The 10,176-nt window shown below is 50.4% G+C and overlaps 1 protein-coding gene across 2 annotated transcripts in view; it reads left to right on the top strand.

The window, feature by feature from the left end:
- The first annotated feature begins 210 nt into the window (after window positions 1–210).
- The window catches only part of IGSF3 (immunoglobulin superfamily member 3), a 101,439-nt gene continuing 91,473 nt past the window's right edge, over window positions 211–10,176 (top strand). Inside the window, exon 1 of one of the 2 annotated variants that reach the window (XM_075033987.1) lies at window positions 211–388. In XM_075033987.1, the coding sequence (XP_074890088.1) occupies window positions 346–388 (43 nt within the window). In that variant the 5' untranslated portion in view covers window positions 211–345. The remainder of the gene's footprint in view (window positions 389–10,176) is intronic. The other variant, XM_075033986.1, reaches the window with a different exon arrangement.

Here is a 10,176-nt window from a genome sequence, read left to right as displayed (position 1 = left end):
GGGGTCTTTTTGTTGTCGCTTCGCGCCGCCACCCCCACCCCCTCCCGCCTTCCCCGTGTTTTGGGTTTTTTTTCCGCGCCTCGGACGAGACGATTTCTCCCTCTCCTCCTGCCTCTCCCACAGGAGCCGGCGGCGCGGAGCGGAGCGGCGGGGAGGGGAGGGAGGCGCGGCGGCCGCCCCGCTGCGGGGGCGATGCCCCCGCCTGCCTTGGCGCCTCCCCGTGCCGGCCCCGCCGCCTTCCCTTTGTGCCGCCGGGCCCGGCGCGACGCCTGCCCCGGGAGCCTGCGCCCCGCGGCGCTCCGCGGCGGGAGGTAAGGGCGGCCGCCGCCCCGCGCCCCGGCAGCCATGCGGACCCTGCGGCCGCAGCTGGCCTCTCTGCTCCTCCTCGGTAAGTGCTGGTCGCCGGCGGGGGTCCCCCGGGCGGGGCGGGACGGGACCCCCGGCGGGTGCCCTCCCTCGTAGGGCTTCCGGGAGGGTCACCCCTGCCGAAAATACCCAGCGCTTTGCCCCGGGAGTTGTCACTGCCCGCCCTGTTCCTGCGGCCGGAGGGGGGGGAAATAAATGCATATTTGTATATATATGTGTGTATATATATATATAAAAAAATAAATCAGGGTTTCATCTCCGCCTGCAATACCCCGGTGACCATCCTCGGCGAGCCCCGGGGCGCGGCGCGGGGTCCGGCCGGAGCGGGCTGCCGGGGCGTGGGAGCGGCGGGGACGGGCGCGGGCACCGGCACGGGCGCGGGCACCGGCACGGGCACGGGCACCGGCACCTCCTCCGCGCCGGGCTCCGGCGTCAACTTGGGAAGGCGAGCGGCCGGCCGGGGGCTGCCCCGTGCGGGGGTCAGGGGACGTCTCGGAGGGGAATCGTGAGGGTAGGGAGTTACGGGTCGGTGTTGAGCTTGCACAATGAAGGCAGAGCAAATGCCTGGGGTAAGGTAGGCTGCGGAAACGAAGTCCTCTTCCCGGCTCTCGACGAGTACGTTGAAATGTAGAGGGAAGACAGTCCCTGCTGTCATAAAATGCTGTTTGGTTGCTTTGTGCTGTCTCTCCAAACTCCTCCTGTAGTCCTTTCTCTTTCTGCCTGCATTTTGTACCCTGTGAACCGTTAAACGTGTGGTTTTGTCCCATCCCACAAGTGCCTGCCCAGGGTATGACTGTACACAGTTCTGTAAAGTCCTTTGGGACTCCACTGTTGGGTGAGAGATGCTGTAGCAATGCAGGATCCCTTCCTACAAATTCGGGAAAAGCAGAATACAAGACAATTAAAATGCCTCTTACGTTTTTTGCGGCAGCCCGTGTGCCTGGCTTAGTACTATCAGTCAGTGGGGACGTTTGTGGAAAATACAGTACGGCACCCTCACGCTGTTTTATGCCTGTGCATGCACAGAGCAGAGCAACCCCGGAGTTGTTTTGATTTGCCTTTTCACTGGTAAGGTTTTCTGCCGCATTAATGCTATTGAAGGAAGAAGCAGCAAGGCTGGCAATTTTACTGGCTTGAGAATTGTCACATACCTGCTATACCAATCTGGAAACAACACCTTTACTCGAATTGCCGTTGTGCTTCCATGTCTCTACTTTTTGTGTGTGTGTGTGGTTTTTCATGCTCTCTGTCTGTCTTTAGGAAGGAGAGATGACTCTTTGAAATGGTTTTGGAGAAGGTTCAAACTTATCCTTAACCAGTAGCTTTCCTCCTTGGGTTCCCTGTCCAGGATGACTTTGCTCCACAAGTACAGGCAGTCCGTCGTAGCCCGCAAGATGGGCACAGGCGAACGGCAATCGCTCGCTGCCTTGTCTTCGCACGCTCAGTGTCTCCTGTTGAAGAACAATAACACCATTCTGGATTAAGGCTTCCTAATATGGAGCGAGCGAGCGGCTGCCTGCTCGCCACTCCGGAGCGCGCCCGGCTGATGCGGCGGCGTAGCAGCAGAGGGCATCGTCTTGCCGAAGGCTTCCTGCGGCGGTACAGAAGTGGGACCCTCCAGGCCTGCGCTGTACACCCCGCGGCGGTGCTAACCCCGCTCCTGGCCGGCTGCCGAGGCCGCCCCGACTCTTTGCTTGGCAGAAACTTGGCTTTCTGGGTTTGACTGAAAACTGGCTTGAACGTGCCTTCATCCTCCCTGAGGGATGAGCTGCGAAGTGTCTTCTGTCGCTTGGAGAATCGGTCGCTTTTCGGCGGTCCCCAAATCCTGTGGACGTATCTAGTTTGTAAAAAAAATTATGCCAGCCTCCTCGTGTTAAATGCGAGGCTGCTTTTAAGGGGATGAAGCGTACCACGTGTGTGCTGGAAGTTTGCTTTCTTTTGGTGTTTTTCACCTGGATTTCTTTAGACGGTTGATCTGCGTTTGCCAGCTGCTGGTTTTAATGAAAGTGAGGATGTGTGACTGTGCCTCAAAGCCTCGAATTGCACAGAAGTGCTTTAGGCTGCTGTTTGTAAAGCTGAGGCATCATTTGACTTGGTGGGAAAGGGGCTGGAGTAAAAAGCCTTATTTCATAACATAAATCTGTGACTGGCTAGAAAAGGACTGTTGGTTTCCAAACAAGTAATGTTAATGCTAGAATATATGGATAAGGTACTATGGGTTGAGTATGCAGAAAAAGAAATACAACTCAGTTTTTCCTTATCCTTTTGCAAACTCATTGGAATCGCTGAAGGAGGAATTGTGGTTATGGAAGGAGCTGGTGGCTGATTTAATATAATACATCAAGCATTAACTAGCTACCAGAATCCAAGTAACTGCAAAAACCAGGGTTTGAAAACCCACATCTGGCATGTGGGTGTAACATTTGTAGATATCTGCTGTTTTTTCCCCTCTTGCTGCAGTGTTTGTGGCAGGATTCTTTAAACAAGTGGCACTTCATCACAGCAAGTACAAAACGGGAAAATAGAGCAAGTGCTGTAAATAATCCTTGTGCAGCGATGAGACCATTAATACTTGTGCCAGCCAGTGCTAATCTTGTGTGTAGTTGCAAGATTTACCTTCTTTTTTTCAGGGGTGCAAAGTCTGATACTCCTCATATTTATAGCGTATTATATAGGAAACGCAATAGGCTTCTGGGGAATGCTGAATTCATTCATGTCAGTGACTGGTTTATGAATAGTTCTGCTTTTGAGTCTCGTGCAGTCTCTAGAATACCACCTGTGAATGCAATTTACAGCTCTTTGTGTTCAAACATTGCATATGTATATATGTACATAGACTCATTACCCTCTTCCTTTCTCTATTCGTGCATAGTAATTGGTGATTTATTTGCGATTCCTAGAGGGGAGTAGAGCCTTCGTAAGGTCTAGAAACTGCAGCTCACTTGTAAACGGCACGTTGGAGTGAAATAGCAATGCAGAGGTGACTCTTGGAGAAAGAAGGGGTGATCTTACAGGCCCGTCTCCTGGAGGTGAAGGGTTGCTGGCTGGAAGCAGCAGTGTGCAGTTGACTGCCACTCAAGTGTTGTGCTAGCGCACCCTCCTGCTCTTCTGCTGCCTGCCCCGGCGCAGGGGTTGAGGGGGTCAGTGGCTGACACAAAAGCCTAGATGCAATATAGCTGAAGGCTGCTTGGCTGGAGGAGAACAGACGGAGAAAACGGCAGAGTGGGTGTTTGCACACATGGGGTTTGGGGTTGTTTTTGTTTACCAAAGCTAGCGGCCCAGGAATGTTGCTGGCACCTCATCTGCTCCTCGATGCATTGTTAGCAACAGTGGCCAAGATCGTGCTTTCTCCATCTGTGTCTGCCCAAAGTCCTCTGCCGCGAGCTTTGTTTTGCAAGCCGATTTTTGTCACCCTCACCCCCGTGTTTGCTGCCTCTAGATCACCATGGTGTGCGGTGCTGGACCTGGACGAATCCCGAGTGTGCTGGGGGTGGGCTGTGGCTCTGCTGCTTTTGGAGAATGTTGGACAGGGGCTCTGCAGATGGCCCTGGCTGTTGCCTCATTTCTGCACGCGGTTCACCCGGCTTTCTGGGTTTACCGAGTGTGGTGGGAGGCTGCTGTGGCCATTGGTGCTGGGCTGGCAGGCTCCGCTCTTGCGCATCCCCAAATGTAATTCTTCACCGGGAGACTCCCTCCCTGCAGTCTTGGCTAGACTGCCTGACATCCTGAGGCTCCTGCAAATCCTGTTTATTTACACAGGAGGTTTTGGTTTATGCGAATTGTCGTCTTTTAGTTGACCTTCTGTCAAGTTAGATGACTTTATTAAAGCAGTTTTTATTGTAAATCGAATGTGTACTTGGAACACTTTTACCAGACCCATTATATAAAGTGAAAGGCAGAATAAACAGCACTGCAGACCACAGGTTGGGGGGCAGGAGAGAGAAGGTAATAGGGAAAGCATCGCTTCTGTCTTGGGAGGCTTATTGAGTTTTTTGGACCAGAAAACTGGGGGGGGGTGTTTAAATTTTCTTTCAGAGTTCTTCCTTTTGGTCTCTCTTGGCTTCTTTCTTACCTCTGCATAATCAGTCATGGATTCAACTATTGACCCAAAGGTTATACAGTCTAGTATGAAGCCAGAGGTGTTTTAGTTGGTCTAACTCAAGTGAATCAGAGTGCTATAACCTGAAAGAGTGCTCCTTGCTATCTGATAGTTGGCACTCTGCAGACCCTAGCCAGAAACTTAGACCACCAGGAAAATTGCCTGAGAGGAAGGGGGAAGCTTTTTGAGCACAATTCGGTTTTCTTCTTGTTGCTAGGGTTCCTCTGCTTGTGATTTGACTTGTCTACTGGTATCGAGAATGTTTAGGCCCTCCAGCCAGTGTCTGGAAAACTGCAGTATTGTGATTTGCCTTCTGGCTTTTAAGTTGCTAAATACTCCTTAATGATAACCTGCTAAATTGGTTTTGACTCCATTTTTATATTGGCATCTCTTTCCTAGTCATATAAAATCCTCTTAAGGAATAGTTCTCTGGTTGAATGTTAGGAGACGTTTAGCATCTGTTTCTTATAAGCTATGGAGAGGCTAAAATGGAGCCTTTGCTGGCAAAGTGGGGTTTGATCAAATTGCAAGGCAAAGAAATCGGGTCTGCAGCTGCTTTCGGTGGGTCTAGGATGTCTGCGTGCATATATGTCATTTCCAGCTCTAACCTGTTGCTCACCCTGTCTCCGTCAGCATACTAAGAACATGCTTTGAATGATGTGTGTTACTAAGCTTTTTGTCATTAGGAGGTTTAGTTAGGAAATGGCAATGAGACAAGAGGAAATCTTGCCTTTCTAGTGGCTGCTAAAGTCACATTTCAATAAGCAATTGAACGTGAGCACAAAACCAGACCGTCTGAGCTAAGTGACAGGAAGCTTTTCTCAAAAAGGGAGAGGCTTTGACACTGAGGACTTGTACTGTTGCCGCGCAGTACTTGCGCAAACGCTAAAAAGCAGGGCTGCTCCTGAAAGGAGTTGTTCCGAGCGGGTTCCTGCCGGGCGTGGGGAGGGTGCAGGCCAGGGTGCTCACACCAGGAACTGGTTGGAGTGACTTGCTTGGTCTGAAAACTAACTTGGCAAAACCAGTAAATACATAGAGGGATTGGGGGGCTTGTCTGATTTGAAAGTAGATCCGTTTTTCACATGGTCCTGCAGATCTTTATGGGGGGCCTAAGGAAAGGGGGGGTGCTGGGGAGGCAGGTGGCTGGAAGGCATAGTGAATTAATTTGGCTGGGTTACCCCAGTTTGCTGTTCATACACCAGGGCCTCGGTACCGTGGGTCCAGGGCGTGTGACCAGTTGCTCAGCCCTGCCGAATGGTTGAGGTGAGTCCAGTGTTTGACTGCAGCCACTCTGTTAGCTGTTACTGGCTCCTGACAGAGGCTGCCTGCTCTGTCCTGTGTAGTGTTTAATCTGCAGTTTCTGGCTGAAGCCACTGCCTATACCCTCCTATTGGCTCCTTCTTTCTGATTTTACTCTGCTGCTGGTGGTTCCTCGGTGTTTCCAGGTCCATTTCCCACTCTTTTTTTGGGTGATGGTCCACAGGGAAGGAAGAGGTGGCCCATTGTTAAGTGGAGAAGTGGGGAAAAGAAGAGCCAAGGGAAAGCACTAGGAGGAGAAGGAAGGTGAAGAACCCAACTGATAGGAACGATAGATGAGAACAGGCTCTAGAGGATGGATCTTACAAAACGCTGGGCCTTCCACCACACCCATAGCTTTTAAAGCATCAAAGACTCCCAAGTACAAAAGAAACGGAGATAGTGAGGATCCATCCCTATTTGTTCTCTTGTTCCTGAGCAGTGTACTTACCACCCCTCTTGGGGGACTTCTCCTTTCCTACCAAGCTGTTGATTCCATTTGGGACTCAAAAAATCATCTAGCGCTTCTCCTTGTCTCTTCTGATCTTGGCAGCTGTAAGACTTTGCCAGTCCAGAAGGGTTGAGGCTGCTGCTGAAGTGCAGGAATAAGGAGATTCCTGTGCAGTTTCTGGCAACAAAGGTGTCGCCATTGGGATAGCAGAAACCATTGGGATCCAGGGCATATGCCGCAGAGCAACACACAGGGCAGCTGCACAGCCGTTAGCACTGTCGAGTCTTACGCTAATGCTGGTTGTTTGGTTTGGTGTCTGGGTTTTGTTTTTCTGGCCCTTGCAAAACAGCTCATTGGGGTCTGATGTGGTTGGAGGTGATTTTGATGTACAGCTGTTGTAGCACTGCTAAGTTTTGTTTTGTTTTAACTAGTGGCATGAGTCGAATCAGTATTGTTCACCTGGTGTTCCCTACTCCACACACAAAAGTGGATAGCTTTGCTTCCCAGCAAATGTGTTCCCCTCTGGAGTCATCGTGATTACGGGGGAATAGCAGGGAATGGATGATGCATCTGGGGTTTCTGGGGATTTTTTTTGTTTGCTTGCTTGGTGGTTGTTCCCCACCCTGCCGCTGCATCCCTGATCTCTCTGCCTGAGGCACATCATTGCTTTTATGGCTTTTGGGCTTTGTACGAAAGTTGATAAGCTTTTTGAAGGGAACTGGGTGCATGGGATGAGGTAGATGCGTTTTTCTGTGGACTCTGTAGTGCTAAACGTCTGTTCTGTGTTTGAGAGGGGCTCAGCACTGACCCAGACTGCTGTGTGAAATGAATGGTTTCTGAAGCCTTTAGAGAAATGGAGGCTTGAAGATGAGATAGTGAGCCCCCAAAAAGCAAAAAAAATTTTGTTTGCCTCTCAGGGAAAGAAGGGCTCTGATCTCTCATTACAGCGCAGGTATGAAGATTTGGCTGCTTAGATAAACTGAGATTTTGACTTCTTGGATTAATCTTTCCATCTCCATTCAGCATCATCACCAGGGACATAGGAATCTGCCCAGGTTCTTCCAAATGTCTCTGGAAGTGGAGCTGGACCTTTAGTAAGAGCCACAGGAAAAGGCAGGTGCTTGTTGCCCAAAGTCTTCCAGAAGCTCTTTACTACAGAAAACCGTACTGCTGGAATCTGGCACTTATTAACTCAGGTTACCCAGTACCTAGGATCTAGCCAAAGGGCTGTGGCTGGCTGCCAGGCTGAAATTACCAGCCTGGGTGTCAGGCCTTGTTGGTTACTTCTTCGTAGCTTGAAATAGGAGCTCCCAACAAGCCTGTGTGCCAGCCCTTCTTCTAGTCATGTTTCTTCTTACAGCTTTGTAAAGTGTTCAAGGTAATTATAGTACTTACTAATATTTATTCCCTTCTAAGCAATTATCTGAATGTATTTATCTCCGGTGTGCTTTCAAAGTACTCTGCCCCCTCTCACCATATCATTTCATCTCCCTGGCTCAGTGCTTTCTGCTCCCTCCCTTCTCATGCAATCGTTGGTTCTCAGCTTCTTCCACCTCCTGAATATGCTGTCAAGCTTGCTTTCCTCTCCTGGAGGTTCCCGTACCCCGTCTTCCTACTCTGCTGTCTAATCCCATTACAGAGGAGGGATGTTTGCTCTGTCTTGCAGGGGATGATTGCTTAACTGCCCTGCCAGGTGCTAAGGCACTTTGCAATGAAGGGCATGGATACCAAGAGAAACTGGGCTGGCATTGTGCCATCTCCCAGCTTTCTGCTGACTGCTTGTGGCCTGCAGACAATATCTTGAGAGCTCCTGCTGAAGGGTTTGACCTTTATGCCTGCAGTGTTATCCGGCGCCTACAGCAGGAGTCACAGCATGCAAATTCCGGTGCTTTCTTTTGACTTGTGATATAATTGTAGGCAAGTTGCTCTGTCTCTGCTCTCAGCTCCTTGAAGTAGAGAAAGTGGCTTAAAAGGTGTCCTGGGATTTTTTTGGAGGAAAAATGCAGTGTTAGGGCTGAGGCTTTGCTTGCTGTCATTAAGCAAGCCGGCTGCTTTTTTCTTATACATGTCGGGAGCGTAGTGTAGAAGAGATTGCTATGCCTTGATTGATTTCACTCTTGGTGTTGGGAAAAGAAGATTGATTTTTACTTTGAGCTCTGTGGTGTTACTTACCTGCACAAGCTCTCTTGCTTATCCTACATGAATGGGACCAGCCTTTTCTTGCCACCCCATTATGCTCGTGGGGCATAGCCCACGTGACTGTAACTTGGAGCTGCTGCGAGTCATTCCAGCCATCAGTGTTAGAGCAGCGCAGTTAATCTATGGGTCACTGACGTGTAAGGAGCTGTTAGGTCTAATCAGTCCCATGCCATGAGCTAGTCAGCAGTTAAATCTAATCCAGAGTATGTAGCTGCCAAATGCTTTAAGTCTCCATGCACTTGCTCCTTTCTGCTGTAAATAAGGCAGACTTGAACAAGATCAGCTTCAGATGCCCTGCCTGCAAGCAGGGATCAGAGATCAGCCTCAGATGCCGGTACGGCAGAGGTTGTCCAGAGTCCGAAGGGCTGCAAGGTAGGTGTAAATCTACCTGCTCGTCTTCATATGTAGATGTCAAAACACCTTACTCTTTCTTATCTCACATAGCTTTTTCTCCCACCTCCTTCCCCTTGCCTAGATGTAAAGAGAGGTGTGTTTAGAGGTGGCTTCTCATGTACTGCCATCATCGTTCGAGTGTAGAGGGACCCTGCCTGCATTCGTGCATGTCTTGCCTGAGATGCCTAGTTTTTTGTTCTTTTCTTTTTTGTACTGCTCTTACACCCCATCCACTCCTTGAATTTTCCACTTGTGCCTGCATGGTTCTTCTGCAGCTACAGGTTAACCCCCTTCCACTCCATAGGGGAGGGCTCTCCCATGATTGTGCTTGGAAGTACACCACCTTCTGCTGCTGAAGATGGGAGAGGTGAGGCTAAAAACTTGCTTCCACTGCAGCTTTCTCTGCCTTTGTGGGGCAAACCATGGGAGATCATCCCATTTATCTTTTAAATGGAATAACTTTGCAAAAGTAAAGGATGAAGAATACCAGTTGCTATGCACAGGGGTCTGCCATTGGTTTGCTTTGGCTTGGGTGCTTCCAGGGAGCTTGGCAGGGGACCCTCACTATCCTGCGAGCACCATGCAAAGGAGTGGCAGCGCTTACTGCAGTGGTGTTTTGGATTTGTGCCTGGCCCTGGTGCTCGGGTTGACTTTTTTTTCAGCCTTTGCAGGGGAGAAGGTGGCAGCGAATGTGTGGTGGGAAGGAGGTTGGTTTCCTCCTGGTGGAGGGTGGGAAGCCATCTGAGACCACCCTGAGGTGCGTGGTGTGGCATAGGGCAGGCGAGGGGTTGGTCTTGGAGAGATCTGTTGCCTCTTCCCGGAGGCCTGCCCATGCTGGGCTGGTGGCACCCTAGTTGTGGCTCTCATCTGGATCACAGAGCTGTGTAGTTCAGTCTGTCCCCATCTTTTGCCTGGCTTGTTTTGGGGGAGGATGTAGGGATGAGAGGGGTGAGCGTGAGGGAAGATTTACTGTGTGTCAAATACCTAATAGCTGCTCCAGCAGGTCCATGGGGATACGTTACTAAAAGCATCCTAATGATCTCAATGTAATGGGTTTGAGCCTTGGAAACAGGCTTGCTGGGAAGGGCATCCCAGGGCTTTGTGCTCAGCTTCTGGAGGATGAGGGGTTGGGGCAGGCAGCAGGAGCTGGCTCTTTGGGGTGCCAGCAGGTACCCATCCCTCTGTGAGAAGGAGCTGGAGGAGAGCCATATGCAGGGGTTTGGCATGGCAGGGGAATGACTTGGGAAGCTTGGCCAAGCAGCAACTACTGCTGTTACCTCAGAAATGTAGATTACCAGCAATTGCAGCAGTGTGGAGGCCAACTAAATCCCTAAAGAGATGCACTCTGAGGAGAGGGTAATTTTCTTTATGG

The sequence above is a fragment of the Buteo buteo genome, chromosome 8 (assembly GCF_964188355.1).
Source record: "Buteo buteo chromosome 8, bButBut1.hap1.1, whole genome shotgun sequence".
Lineage (NCBI taxonomy): Eukaryota > Metazoa > Chordata > Aves > Accipitriformes > Accipitridae > Buteo > Buteo buteo.
The sequence above is the reverse complement of the archived record's forward strand: the minus strand, read 5'-3'. Positions and strand labels throughout refer to the sequence as shown.